Genomic DNA, 16,086 nt, shown 5'->3' on the forward strand with positions numbered 1-16,086 from the left:
GTTTTTTTGTTTTGGCCTTTGTATGTGTTTATCTTCACAATTTGGCCCCTCAGTCGCATTAGATTATGAGCTATTATGGGATCTCAGAATCTAAGTGTAGTTATGCTTCCAGAAGTTTCTGAAAATATGTGGACGTGATAGTTGTCTAAGAAACATATCATATACGATATAATGCCAAGAAGCATTATATAGGATGGATATCTAGGATTCTTACTCTGTGAAATATTTTACCAAATCTCTTTAAGTTTTGTTGGTAATATGATATGTGCGCGTATGCTTGACAGCTTGAGATTTTGTTTGGATACCTTATAGATCAAAAATTTACCAAGAGGACAAGCCATTTTAACCGTTGAAAGGGCAGGTAATCATGGTTTCACCTTTACTCTTTTTTGTTATTTTGGTTTTTTATTAGTTTGTATGAAGGAATGGATCTAGATACATCCAAACAAAACAAAAGCATCGTTAATGACCAAATGGCCCTAACATTAGTACTTTATATATTAAAGAAAGAACACCTGTGATTACGTAGACAAAAAAATGTCACTTGACCAACCACCTCTCCAAATGGCGGCTTTTTGTGCGCCACGTACGTACGTGGGTTTCTTAAAGTGGCAACACTTAGGAAGTCACACAGAAAAAACAAAAAACCCAAACAAAAGTATAAAAGAAAATTGATAAATATAAATAATCCAACGGTCAAGTGAACGGGTATCAGGAGACAGGCACGTGCACTCCCAGAATATTTAAAGCAGGGTAAAATCCATGTCCGTACACCAACTCCCTCCCTCCAACGGTCATATTTCACCGACACCTTCCAACGGTCACTTAGACTTATCATCTCCACCCTCAGATCATAATCCAACGTCTCCGCCACTACCTTCCTTAACTCTTCTTCAACATCCTTTTCACTCCTTGTGCCATCATTTTCTCAACAGACAAGACCTCAAAAGAGCAATGATCAAGACACTTAGCCATGAAAGTGGTAGTTATAGAGTTATAGTATAGTATAGTATTCAGTAGTAGAAGAAGAAAAAAAGAAGGAGAAAAACAAAAGGGGTTAGTTAAGTTAGTATATAAAAACACAAGTGTTTTACGGTTTATGGTTCTTTTGGGAAGTGAGTGAGTTTGGAGATGAGTTTTTGACAAGTTTATACAGCTGGGGTTTCTTTCTTTTGCTTCTGATTTTAAGCTATCATGGACTTGTTCTTGGCTGCAAACGCTGCTCTGAGTCACAAGGTTTCTATGAGTTTCAGCTACCAAATTGATCAAGTATGTGTTCACTATACTTTCTTTCATGATGTGAATTCTATTGTGAAGAAACAATGAGCTTTCAGTGAATGTTTTGGAATCCGATGATTGTTTTGTTATAGGGGTTTGATTAGTCTTCAATTCTTTGATTCTTTTGGGGTGGGGTTTATTTAATTTGGATTTTTTATTCTTTTGCATATTCTTGTTCTTTAATTCATTGCACACTCATATTGTTCATATAGGAACACTGGAAATTTGTTACAAAACCTTTTGTTGATTTTCTTCACTTTGTTACTCATCGGATTCCTATTGTTTTTATTGTATTTTGATTTCTTGAAAGTTCACACACTCACTTAGTCTATCTCTCTAGATTTACCTTGTTAAATATACTTACTAGGCTATATATGAACACATAGAAGAATTTGCACAGGAAAACTCATACATTGCATAGCAGTATAAAATTATAGAACCACCAAAGAGAGATAGGAAGTTTTAAAGATAAGAAAAAAATAGGTTGGGTGGGTGAATTGAAGTTGAAAACATTAAAAAAACAAAAAAAGAAAGAAAATAGGAAGGTTATAGAGAATGTTGGCTGGGTGTTCTAGTTCTACATTGGTGTCACCAAGGCATAGATTGAGGAGTGAAGCATCTGCACAATTTCAAGCTTGCCATTTCCAGCTGCCTTCAATGAACACACAGAGACTGGACTTGCCCTGTAGCTTCTCACGAAAAGACACTTCAAGGTCACAGCCCATTAGGCCTGTTGGCCTCTCAGTTGATAAGCCAATTGAGTCCAAGACTAGCAGTTGTTCTCTGAAGCAAAACATCCGTCTACCGCCTTTGGCTACCAGCAACAACCAGAGAGAGATCAAAGATGAGTTTTGGGAGAAGGGTAAGAGTCTGAAGAGGTTTGCAGAAGGAGGGTTGGTTGATGAGTCTTGCATTAATAGGGCTAAGAGGAAAAAGGGTAGCAGTGATAATGATGGGAAGAGTGATGATATTCATGGAAGTGGAGATAGTTTGAGTTTAGGCCAATTGAGTAGTGGGAACTTTTGGTTTCAGCAAAGTTACACTGGCCAAAATGTCCCTCAAGTTCCTTTTACTTTGACTTGTTCAGGGGAGGATGACAGGGTCTGTTTTGTGCCTAGTGATTTGATCTCACCACCCCTGCCATTGTCAAACATTCCTTGGGTGGAATCAATTATCACTGAGATCACTGATTTTGGTGAAAAAGATGGTGATGAGACCAGCCATAGGCTGGCAAAAGAGGTTTCAGCTTCAAGTATCTCATCAGAGAGTCATAACTTGGCTCTTAGGCTGCATGAGAATCCTGGGGAGCATGATATGGGTAATGGGTCTAAGAATCCTTATCCACATCAAGGGGGTGTGGAGGCTAGTGAGGAGGATAAGAATCCAGGGGGGAATCAAGGTTTCGAGCTTGTCAGCTTACTTACTGCTTGTGTTGAAGCAATTGGGACAAGGAATATCCCTGCCATCAATCATTATATTGCTAAGTTGGGGGATCTAGCTTCTCCAAGAGGGAGCTCTATAAGTCGCCTATCTACTTACTACACTGAAGCTTTGGCTCTTCGGGTTGCCAGGCTTTGGCCTCATACTTTTCATATTACTCCTCCTCGAGATCTTGATCGGCTGGAAGATGATTCGGGTACAGCATTGAGGCTTTTGAACCAGGTGACTCCAGTTCCAAAGTTCATTCATTTCACATCAAATGAGATATTGTTGAGAGCTTTTGAAGGGAAAGACAGGGTTCACATTATTGATTTTGACATCAAGCAAGGACTCCAGTGGCCTAGTTTGTTTCAGAGTTTAGCCTCCAGGACTAATCCTCCAAGCCACGTGAGAATCACCGGTATAGGCGAGTCGAAGCAAGAGCTAAATGAAACAGGAGATAGGCTTTCTGGATTTGCCGAGGCACTGAATTTGCCTTTCGAGTTTCATCCAGTTGTAGACAGGCTAGAAGATGTGAGGCTGTGGATGCTGCATGTGAAGGAGAAGGAAACTGTGGCAGTCAATTGTGTCTTTCAGTTGCACAAGACACTGTATAGTGGGAATGGAGGAGCACTCAGGGATTTTTTGGGACTTATTCGGAGTACTAATCCTACAATAGTCATTATGGCAGAGCAAGAAGCCCAGAACAACTCCCCCATTTTGGAGATAAGAGTTTCCAATTCATTGAAGTACTACTCTGCCATATTTGATCTGATTGATTCTTCCCTCCCATTAGACAGCCCAGTTAGGATCAAGATAGAGGAAATGTTTGCAAGGGAAATTAGAAATATTGTTGCTTGTGAAGGAAGTGACCGATATGAAAGACACGAGTGTTTTGATAACTGGAGGAGGATGATGGAGCAAGGAGGGTTTCGATGCATGGGGATTAGCCAGAGGGAAATGCTTCAGAGTCAAATGCTGTTGAAGATGTACTCTTCTGAGCATTATGGTGTTAAGAATCAAGGGCAGGATGGAGCGGCACTTACTCTAAGCTGGATGGATCAGCCTCTTTACACAGTCTCAGCCTGGGCGCCTGTTGATGTTGCTGGCAGTTCATCCTCTTTTTCTCAGCCAAGTTGATTGCTACTGATTTCTTTTTCTTCATAAATACATCAGTTGCATACAGAGAAAGGGACACAAAATTCTTTGTAGGTAGAGAATTCTGTCATCATAATCATTCTTTCATTCTTTCGTTGCAGATAAGATTTTTCAACTCGGATAGTGCCAAAATCATTTGTATGAATACTGTAGCTTCAGACCGATTTCAGATCTTTGCAGACCAGATTTCTAGATTTCAGTCTGTAGTATTCCGTGTCAATTTATGTTTATTCTTTAATTCTTTATGTAAGATGATATTCTTTTTAGTGTTGTCAGTTCAGTTGTCATTTTTTCATTCAAGGTTATTAGAAATATGAACAATGTAGTTGGAAATTTGATTTTTATAAATGATATGATATTATTTATGTTAATTCTATTATTTAAGCCAGGCATTGGATCTGATTGTCCGGAATGTGTGGAGTTAATTGTTTTCTCTTTTATACTTAAAACATGGCTCAGATCTAATACTGAGAGGAAACAAAGCTCCATAGAAATGAGGGTCTAGTCCATAACTGTGTCCTAATAGTAGCGAGTTAGCCAGATTTTAAAGAATAGAGTGACAAAACAAGATAAGTGAACAATAATCTATTTCACAATTATAACGAGATTGAGAGCAATAATCTATTCTGCAGTATGATAAAATAAAGCAAGCAGGGAGTAAGCACAATTACAATCCACAACAGCAGTGGCACAGATTTTGCTATATAACCAGCCCAGCGAATGATTATTATATTACAAAATGGCAAAGAAAATAAAAGAAAGAGAACCTTCTCGATCACACTAGCAAACTTCAAGCTTATATTTTAGCTTTAGGAATGAGAAGTAGAGGTTGCTCCTTGCATAAATGCATAAAGTCTGAGCAAGCTTCTCGGTCATGTCCAGGTCCTCTGGATCCCTTCCATAAAGAAGAGACCAATCAAAGAAATGGATCAGGGAAGCAAGAATCAATGGAACATGCTTTGTAGCCATGGGCACGCCAGGGCAGATTCTCCTTCCAGCACCAAAAGGTATTAATTCAAAATCATTTCCTTTGAAATCCAAATTTGAGTCCAGGAATCTCTCTGGTTTATAGACCAATGGATCTTCCCAAATTTTAGGGTCTCGTCCGATCGCCCAAAAATTTATCAACACTTGACAGTTCTTTGGTATGGTATATGTCATCACTTCACATGACTCCACAGCGCGTTGAGGAAGGAGAAATGGTCCAGGTGGGTGCAACCTTAGAGTTTCTTTGACACAGGCTTGAAGGAATGTTAGCTTTGGTACATGTGATTCTTTTATTACGTCTTGGTCAATTTCTTTCTTCAGTTCTTCCTCAACTTTCTTGATGCATTCTGGATGCTTTAGAAGTTCTGCCAAAGTCCACTCTACTGTTGAACTACTAGTATCTGTGCCAGCAGATAACAGCTCCTGCAAAACATTTTTTCATAAAATTTGTAGCTCAAGCTAATAGCCTCAACAATTTTAAGAGCAATGCGACTTGGACTCTTTCAGAAATGAAAAAATAAATCTTTCTTAGTCCATATTCATGTATAACATATGTGTATAAAAAAAAAAAAAGAGAGATCAAACCAGAAGCAACATATTGATTTGAAGATCTGAAGAACCGTTTTTGATGAGAGCGTCAAGAAAATCTTGTTGGCTCGAAGCATCACCTGACATAACCTCTCTCCTTTCTTTTATGATAGGCTCCCAAATTTCACTAGCCTTATTAAACAAATCCGTAGACTTCTTTCGTAATCTTTGGAGATCTAATCCAGCAAGAATTGGATAAAAATCAGAAATATTTGGTGCAGCAACTACATCAGTGATATTCCTCATTAGTCCACTTATTGCTTCTTTCAAACTATCATCCTCCAAGCTTATAAGATCCCTTGACACCAATATGTTACTTATCATGTTAAACACAGTAGCTAATGCTACCTGTCTTATATTCACCACATTTCCTTGCATTTTCCGGATAAATTCTACCATTTCAACCACCTTTTTCTCTCTTAAAGAAGCTTGAGACTCTATTGCTCTACCTGAGAAGAGCTCGGTTCGACAAAGAGTAAGCAAAAGCTTCGAGCTATTGTTGCACTCAAAAACCCATCCAAGAGATAAATTGTTATGTTCCAAACTCTTGGCTACTGCCACATGGGGAACAAATCTACCTGATAAAATTCGGTCATGGGTTTTCAGGATTTCAGTAGCAGCCTCTGGTGATGATCCTACTACCAGAGGTTGGTTTCCAAGTCTTATTGAGATGAGTGGCCCGTAGGTTTGTGATAGTTTAGTTAGTGTGATATGAGGCTTATCTCCCACGTGGAGAATGTTGCCTAATATTGGCCATGAATATGGTCCTGGTGGAAGTGGTGGTTGTTTAGCCTGTGACCGAGTTTTGAAAAACTTCAGAATGAACAAGTAAAGAAGAATTAGAAGGAGAATGGGATAGAAAAGATCAGTTTTGACAACAATTTGATCCATGACTAATCGGAGTATGCATTGAAGGAGACAGTGGTCTGGGAATGAATGATCATATATATAGGCTGATGCAGGAATGGCTTGTCATCAGGAATTTTGGAATCATTCTCATTCGATTCAGAATCATACGCAACTGGGAATATCAAAATTTATTTGTTGGTTGCGACATGGTTATCTCTTACATTTTTTTATACGTACGATCAAATCATTTAGTTTCAACGTGAAAAACGATATGAACTACAATGATATAAGAAGATATATTGGCAGGAAATCGATGTACAAGAAGTAAACTCAAAGCAAGCTGAAGCTTGAGAATGGGACCTTTCATCCTTAAACCTTTAATTCCATTGCAAGAAATCTAATAAACTCAAAGCAACTCTTTCGTCAGAAGGACATTGTTGATGTTTGTATCTCAAATATAACATTTTCTTAGTCACCCCTTCAATCTAAAGATCAGATCCAATCCTCTCTTTAAGACCTTTTATAGAAGTAATCTTCATGATATCTCCTGCTGACAAATATAAAATTTCATAAACCTGTAAGATAAAGAGACTAGGAAGAGCTAAACCTAAAATCCTGCTCTTTAAACTGTTATTTCACTGGAGTCTTTTTTACCATGAGGCTACCAATAATGATATGGTGATATAATGTGCTACTCCATTCCTAACCCTTTAACAACAAATCCTGAAACCATGGTCTTTTTCTCTTTATCACTATATGGTGCTTTGCCTGATTGAAGCGAAGTATCAATACAAAATCTAGTGTAAATATGACAAGATTCTCTGAGTAGGATTGAACCTTTTTTTTTTAATTAATTTTAAGACAAAGAAATAACAGATAAGATTTGGGGTGGACAACAAAACTTTTATTTTAATAATTCAATAATGCTTATATATGTTAAAATAATAGTGTTGTAGTTGTGGATATTTAAACTAAGAGGGACTACAAATATGAGCAAATTAAAGAGGACTCCAATGAGACAACTTTTTTTATTAACTCGGTCTATCAAATGCTTTGTACCCTGATCAGATGAAATTTGTGGGCTTTATATAATGCTCTTTGCTGCCCCATACAATCAAAAATCAATAACTCATTGCCAAGACAAGACACAAGTGGCTATTAAATGAAAATGCATGTAACGCCCTAATTTTTGCATTAATCAGATTTGTCTACTTTATTAATTTTATGTTATATTACTATTATTATTATTATTATTATTATTATTATTATTATTATTATTATGTTATTTCTTTTGGATTTAAAATATTATGTTATGTTCCCGTTATTTACTAGGGTTAGGGGTGGCAAAACGGGTGTGGGGGTCAAAATCACCCAGGGCCTTATCAGTCTTGAACAAGCATGTTCCACTACATCGGCCCAAGCTAAAGCTCCAATCTCTGGTGGGTTAGCATCAAAACCCACGACATGGGCTGAAACACTCACCCCAGGTCCAACTTTTCTCCAGAATAGGCCACAATAGCGGCCCACCTAAGGCCACGCCTTCCAAACCAAGGTAAGTAGCATTCTTCCTGTATTGTTCTATCCTAATTCGCCCAAGATTCTGTATCTTAGACAAATTAAGACTCCTGTTACTATTAAGTCAGATGAATCATGATCTTTCCTATTCACGAGACCACTTCCCTTAAGAATTCAGAGTCCTATTAGGATACAAAGATCATACAACTACTATATAAACAAGAGTCACTCCTCTATTTAGGCATTCAACCTAAATATCTCCTACCAACACCCAAGCTCTTACTCCTAAGAACTATCCTACTATGCCGTGGTTCTAGTCTCTGACTTAACCTCTGGTAACCCTTCATTCCCTTACTCTCACTAAACTGCCTCATTCAACCTTATTGACTTGAGCATCGGAGTACTTACAGCAAACACTACACCGGTGTCCAAGTAACAGGTACAACAGATTGCCAGTGGCCTCAACCCCACGAGATCAGACCCTACTTCTGCAACCATAGATTTTAGCATCTACAGTTTGCGCCCACCGTGGGACCTCTAGCAATCGACCTCCATTCAAATTCCTGCCTTGCAAAAAATCACGCTATGACTAAAAACATGGATACTACCTCGACTGACCTCGCAGCTAAGGTCGAGGCTCTCTCAGCACTCATGCAACAACAAGCAGACAAAGTCACAGCACTAGAAGCCGAGAACAACAACATTTGGGCCAAGAATCAAGGCCTATGAGAAAAGGTAAATCAATTCTATTCTCTTGACTTCCCATTCAATCAGATACCAGAGAATCGCCTCTGCGTCTCAATAAACCCCATGCAACCACTAACGACCCCAAACCCTAGAACCTCAGTTTCCAACCCACAATCCTCCCAACTCCAATCATCCATGACGGATGGACTAACACCCACCACTACAGATGTAACAAACCTAGCCATGCAAACACGATCATTATCAACCGATCCCTCAATTACCCGTGACCAGCTCACTCCAAACATCCCAAGCCACCAGCAACAAAACATCACCAATGTTGACCAACCCCTTAGCTTGAGTAACTCACACTACATCCAAGACCCCTCCAGCTCGGCTCACCCTCATAGGTCGACCGACCAATCAATCCAAACACCATTAGGCTTGACTCATCCTAACGGGTCAAACGACCCCCAAGCCACACCTTTAACCATCCATGCCGACAGAAATACCCGAACAGTTACACTTGGGATGACTCACCTTGAAAGGATGAATGGAATCCAAAATACACAAGACACCCACCAAACCTATCACAACAACTCAGCTCACCGTATTAGACTGAGTGAAAGAAACACACATCCCCAAACCATGAACCCAAACCCCTTGTCTATCGCCTCCCCTCTTGAACAGATATTAGCGAAAAGGTTGGCTAACATGGAAGCTATGATGAGACATATACTTAGAGTACCTACCCCCGCCAAGAAGAGCCTTCCCCATAGCTATGCCGATTCACCCTTTATTTACTCCATAGCCCTAGCTGAGATGCCCCAAAAATTTACCATCCCAAATATGAAACCATATGATGGAACAACTGACCTAGACGATCATATAGCTTCGTACAAATAGAGGATGTTTGTTATCCCTATACCTCGGGACCTTAGGAAAGCATGCATGTGCAAGAGCTTCGGTTTAAGCTTATCAGGGCTAGCCCTTCAGTGGTACACAAACCTCCCCAACAACTTCTTAGGCTCATTCGTCTAACTCATCGACGTATTCGTTGAGCAGTTTGCAAGTAGCAAGAAGCTAGAGAAGTTGTCGTCCGACTTATACAAGATCTATCAAAAAATGGGAGAGCCGCTGCATGAGTACGTTAGTCGGTTTAATAAAGAAAAGATATCAATCCCATCCTTCCATCTTAAGACTGCGGTGGATGCTTTCAGAAAGGGACTACTTCCCGATGGGGAACTCTACAAAGACCTCACTAAACTGGGCTGCAATTCTATGGAGGACGCCATGGCCCGAGCAATCATTCAGATAAGGTGAGAAAAAGATTAGGTAAAAAGTAAGAGGCATACATTTTACTATAAACGCTAATAGATTTGCAACGAGATGCGCCCAAAAGCACGACAATATGAAGCAAATAACTCAGCTCCAGCACGCAATTCCAACAGAAACAATAAGAAACCATACGACCGCCCACAAGCCTACCTTACATATTGACCTTCCGGCTCTTCTTCGTTCATAGTCCCTAAGTACAACCTCAATGTCAAGGTAGCCCAAATGGTTTCCATAATAAAGGGGATGGGTTCGATAGTTAAGTGGCCACCTAAGCTGAGATCGGATGCCAAAAGAGACACAACCAAATGGTGCAAGTTCCAGCATGACTATGGACATAATACTGCCAATAGCATAGCTCTGAGATTGAAAGTCGCGGCCTTGCTTAAGAGGAGACATCTTCTTGACTTACTGACCAACAAAGGTAAAAGCACAATGAAAAACAAGGATGAGATAAACTAGTCCTCCCCTCCATCTAACCCAAAGCTGGAAGAATTCTACAACATGATATCAGGCGGTCTAGAGGTTAGCGGAGTCAACTATTCCTCATCAAAAAGGCATTCCCAAGCAAGCTATCATCTTGAAGCTTGTTCTACCCATCCATCCACCCAGTCGCCTACTCAGCAAGTAATCTAGTTCGAAAACGATGAGCCAGCCACCCTAACAACCCCACACCATGATGCCTTGGTTATCTCACTGGAAATAGAAAATATTCTGGTATAGAGAGTGTTTGTAGATGTAGGATCTTCTGCCAACATTTTTTTCTTAGAGGCGGTCAAGACAATGGGCCTAGAAGAATCAGATATCAATAGGCATCCCACCATCCTAGTCGAATTCAACTTTGAGCAAAAATATACAATTGGAGAGATAACCCTACCTATCTACACGATTGGAGTAAACCGACAGACCATCTTCCTTATGATAGATTGCCCCTCACCTTACAACGTCATCCTAGGCAGACCTTGGATTAATGACATGAGAGTTGTCCCTTCAACCTTCCATTAGACAATCAAATTCCCTACCAAATAGGGAGTAAGAGAGATCAAAGGCGACTCAAAATCCTCTAAGGAGTGTTACAAAAATGTCTTCAAAGGCAAGCCCAATACCTTATAGCAACTATAGACAAGTCCGACTCGCCCAGCTGAGTTGGATCAACCTTCAATGGAAGAACCAGATGAATTACAAATTGACCCCGATCAAAAGACCCAGATTGGATCGAGATTGAGTTTCGAAATAAAAAAGCGACTGATCAATTTCCTGCAGTAGAATCGAGACTGTTTCGTTTGGTCCTATGCAGATATGATAAGGATTAGTCTTGACGCAATCATGCATCATCTCCAAGTCAACCCCAATTGTCACCTGATAAGGCAAAAAAGGGGAAAGTTTGCCCTGGAGTGAAACCAAGTGATCAACGAAGAAGTAGAAAAACTCCTAACTAATGGACTCATTCGGGAGGTCCACTACCCTGACTAGCTAGCTAACGTGGTGGTCATCCAAAAGAAGAATGAGAAGTGGCGAGTCTACATAGATTTTACAGACCTAAACATAGTGTACCCCAAGGACTCTTTCCCCCTGCCACATATTGACATATTGGTTGACGCTACAACCGGTCACGAGTTGCTTAACTTCATGGATGCCTTCTCAGGGTATAATCAGATACTCATGCATTCAGATGACCAAGAGAAAGCTCCATTCATCATAAAGAGGGACACTTACTGTTACAAAGTGATGTTGTTTGGACTCAAGAATGTTAAGGCTACCTATCAACGACTCGTCGATATCTGTTCATAGAATACCTAGGGACTACCATGGAAGTATATATCGACGACATGCTTGTTGAGTCACTAATAGCTGAGCAGTACTTGGACCATCTCAGTCAGGCCTTTGCAGTTCTGAGGAAGTACAACATGAAGCTCAATCTAGCCACATGCTCATTTAGGGTCTCTTTTGGCAAGTTCCTTGGGTATATGGTGACTTAGTGCGGGATAAAGGCTAACCCTGATTAGATTTGAGATGTTCTGAACATCCCTCACTAACATGTATCAAAGATGTTCAGTGTCTCTCTAGAAGAGTGGCTACACTAAGTAGATTCATCTCTCGATCGACAGATAAGTGTCACCCTTTCTTCGTAGTCTTTTGAAAGTCAAAGCAGTTTGAATGGACCTCGACCTGCGAAGAAGCTTTGTAGCAACTCAGAAGGTACTTGACTTCTCCACCTTTACCTTCTAAACTACTAACTGGAGAAAAATTGTATACATATTTGGCAATATTCGAGTTAGCGATTTCAGCCATCCTAATTAGAAAAGACAATGGGAAGCAACTACTGGTCTATTATGTAAGCAAGTCACTCCTTGATGCCAAGACCCGGTACGGTCAATGAGAGAAGTTGGCCCTTGCATTCATTCACGCCTCCAGAAAGCTTCGGCCCTATTTTCAGTGTCATTCCATAATTATAGTCACCACATATCCATTCAAGAAGACTCTACATAAGCCTAAGCTTTCGAGATGACTCACTTAATGGACGGTCGAGCTAAGTGAATTTGACATACTTCCTGAACCATTTCAAGTTGGTGCTATAATTGCAAAATTGCCAACAACTTGGAAAAAGTTATAGGAAAAGGGTTATGAACAAAAGCAAAGATTACTCTTTGGAAGAGATTAAGAAAAATCTTCTTATTAAGGAAGAATTGCGTACAAGACACAAGTCTAAGGAAACAAATTTTGGTCTTTCTAAGGCAAGGGTCAATGTTGTGAACAATTCAACCATTTCAAAAGCAATAACCAGAAAAGAGGCAACTATCAGAAAGGGAATTTTCTTGGTCCCAAAAAGGATCAAGGAAAATTCAACAATAACAAAAAAAGGGGCTATTTTGTTTGTGATGAACCTGGGCATTTTGCTAAAGATTGCAAGTTTAGGAAGAAACAAAATGAAAAGGTGAAAACCAATGCCATAGAAGAGGATATCATCGCTACTATGAGTGAGGTTAATGTTGTTCAAGGAAAGATACAAGGCTATGGTACGATACTTTTGCCACAGTCCATGTTTTTTATTACAATTCTCTCTTCAAGACTTTTGATGAATTGGGAAGTGCACAAGAGATTCAAATGGGAAACGAAAATCATTCCAAGGTTCTTGGCAAAGGAAGCATTGGTCTCTTTTTCACTTCTCGAATAAAGATTACTCTGATTAATGTTTTGTATGTTCCTAATATGAATCAAAACCTAGTTAGTGGTGCTCTTCTAGGAAAACTTGGAATTAAGACTATTTATGAATCTGGAAAACTGATTTTATCTAGGTCTATTGCTTTTGTGGGAAAGACATATTTGTGCGATGGAATGGTAAAATTATGTACTATTGACAATGAATTTGTTGGCCTCTCATGTGTTTTGATATGCCAAAACTAACCAAAAAGTTGATTGATCACTAACCAAAACATGCTAAGGTATGACACAAGTAATAACCAATCCAAAACAGACTTGTCGGGTGGAATGAACGTGCGTAAGCAAATTTTTCAAGTGGTACGACCGTATGCGATTAAGGCATGACCATTCAGTATCAAATAAACTGCCCCAATGAACGTACCATCTCGCACTACATCGTTCCATGTAGTCGTGCAACATTTTACCATAATGTGTGACATCACTCACTTATGCACGACCATCTTACATGACCGTTCCTCTCAAGACAAAAGTCAAAATATTTCAAATTCAGAATCCTTTGCGCTTTTGAACTATTGTTCTCCGTGGTGGAACGACCATTCTTATCTGTAGAGTATTGTCTAAATTGCACAATGTCATTCAAGAAGTCGTGCATGCCTTTGGAAACTTAATGGATTTTGAAGAGTATTTATCAGACCATTCTGCGTGGTGGAACGATCATTCCTTACACGATCATGTGGCATGGTGGAATGATCATTCCAAGAACTCTAGATCTAAGAAAAAAGTATCTGTTGTGTCAGGAATGTTCGTTTGCGATTATGGAACAATCATTCGTCTGGGTTCTGTAGACTTTTTCAGAGTTGCATTAAATGAAGCAATGACTCAAATTTGAAGGGATATAAAAACTCAACTTCTTTATACAAAAACTAGAGAAGAGTCATATCAAAATTAGAGAAAATTCTCATATAATCTGTAGAGCTAAAAATCTAAATCAAATACTCTCACTTGCACTCATATTGTAAACCTTTGAGAGTGTCTTTGTTCTTATTGTGTGTATAAGCCTAAAGAGAAGAGGCAATCATTCACAAAACACTTTGATTAAAACCTTGTTGGCAAAATCCTATACAACTAGGTGCAATCCTGTAAATCTAGTGTGTATTGGCGAAATCCTCTAAATCTATTGCATTGGCTCAATCCGATTCTAGTAGAACTTCAAGGAGGTTGTCTTGAAAAAGTGGATGTAGGAGGCTTGTGGATATAGCTCTAAACCATTATAAATCATTGAGCATTTCTCTATCTCTCTCTAAACTTATTTATCACTCTTGCACAAACATTCATTGCTCACATTTATTACTTGTTTATCTTCATAACTTGACTTCATTTATTGTTCTCTATTGGGTTTCTTTATTGCTCATTAATATTGTCACTATTAGGTTGTTGAGTTTATTTATTGAACATTGTTTTTTTTAAACTCATTGCTTGTGGTGATAGCTTTTATTTCGCCATAATTTTTATTAATTCCTATTCACCCCCTGTAGGAATATTAGCATATTTAGGGTTTCACATAATTAAATAAAAGTGCTTATGGTTCTGCTTATATGATTGATTCAAATTCTATTACTTTATGACATAGTAGACTTGCACATATAGGCATTAGTACAATTAAAAGAACTATAAAATGTGGTTTACTTTCTTGTGATACTAGTGGATTTGAAAAGTGTGAAATATGCATTAAATAAAAAAATGGTTAAGAAGCCTTTTCATTGTGTTGTTGAAAGATCTTCTTAATTATTAGATTTAATGCATAGTGATCTATGTGAATTAAATGATATTTTAACAAGAGGTGGTAAACGATATTTTATAACTTTTATTGATGATTGTTCTAGATATACTTACATTTATTTATTAAAACATAAGGATGAGGCCCTTAGTGCATTTAAATGTTATAAAGCAAAAGTTAAAAATCAATTAGATAAGAAAATTAAAGTTCTTAGAAGTGATAGAAGGGGAGAATATTTCTCAAATGAATTTTCTGTTTTTTTTTTTTTTTTTTTTTAAGAAAAATGAATTATTCATCAATGCTCTGCCCCATTTACACACCACAACAAAATGGTTTTGTTGAAAGGAAAAATAGGACTTTTCTTGAGATGATTAATGTTATGTTGTTAAATGTTAAATGATCTTTTAGTTTGTGGGGTGAAGCTATTCTTACTACATGTCATATTCTCAATAGAATTTATTTGGAAAAGAATAAAATTTCTTCATATAAGTTATGGAAAGGTAAAAACCCCAACAATGGATATTTTAAAGTGTGGGGGTGCCTTGCTTATTGCAAGAGTATGGATCCTAAAGGACTAAATTAGGTCCGAGAGCTATTAAGTGTGCTTTTGTTGGATATGCAACAAATAGAAAGACTTATAGATTATTAGACTTGGAGACTAATGTTATAATTGAATCTAAAGAAGTAGAGTTCTTGGAGAATTTATTGTCTTGTGATGATAAATCTCAAACTATTTCTAAAATTGGAAAATCTCAAGAAGAGATACCTCTAAAGGTTGTTGAGCAACCTAGTGAACCTCGTAAAAGTCAAAGAGTTAGAAAACAAAAATAATTGGGATCTGATGAAATTGATTCTCAAATAATTTCCTTTTGTTTAGTAGAAGGAAATAAAGAAAATGTGATTAGGAAAATTCCTATAATTCTCCAAATTGAAGATGATCCTAAGACTTATAAAGAAACAATGTCTTCTAGAGATTTTGCTTTTTGGAAAGAGGCAATCAATGATGAAATGGATTCAATTATGTCTAACAATACTTGGGAAATTGTTGATTTACTGTTTAGTTCTGTAACACCCACATCAAGGTACGTAATTTTATTTATGCCCTAATACCCTTAGTTAGATTTCCTTGAAGTTACCTTAGATATATGTGAAGAAAATTCCTTAAAACTTCATTAGGGGTGAAATGGTCTCTTCACTCATAATTAGTTGAAAAAGTGGGAAGTGAAAGGAAGCAAAATAATGTGAAGAAGATAATAAAAATGAGGGTATTTTGGTAATTGACTAAAGGATATAGATGAAATTTCATAGAAAGTACAAGGGCAAAATGGGAATAT

The 16,086-nt window shown here is 38.1% G+C and overlaps 2 protein-coding genes across 2 annotated transcripts; one reads left to right on the top strand and one right to left on the bottom strand.

The window, feature by feature from the left end:
• The first annotated feature begins 1,728 nt into the window (after positions 1-1,728).
• LOC116133568 (scarecrow-like protein 28) lies at positions 1,729-4,178 on the top strand. The gene has a single exon (XM_031419264.1). It carries the CDS (start codon positions 1,834-1,836, stop codon positions 3,835-3,837), a length of 2,004 nt encoding a protein of 667 aa, XP_031275124.1. The 5' UTR covers positions 1,729-1,833; the 3' UTR covers positions 3,838-4,178.
• Positions 4,179-4,651: 473 nt separating this feature from the next.
• Positions 4,652-6,327, bottom strand: LOC116133505 (probable (S)-N-methylcoclaurine 3'-hydroxylase isozyme 2). The gene is given in 3 exon segments (XM_031419209.1): positions 4,652-4,690; positions 4,693-5,265; positions 5,428-6,327. Coding segments are annotated over 3 exon segments (1,506 nt in total). The 5' UTR covers positions 6,322-6,327.
• Positions 6,328-16,086: the final 9,759 nt, after the last annotated feature.

This window comes from Pistacia vera, unplaced genomic scaffold, assembly GCF_008641045.1.
Source record: "Pistacia vera cultivar Batoury unplaced genomic scaffold, PisVer_v2 Contig270, whole genome shotgun sequence".
In the NCBI taxonomy this organism is placed as follows: domain Eukaryota; kingdom Viridiplantae; phylum Streptophyta; class Magnoliopsida; order Sapindales; family Anacardiaceae; genus Pistacia; species Pistacia vera.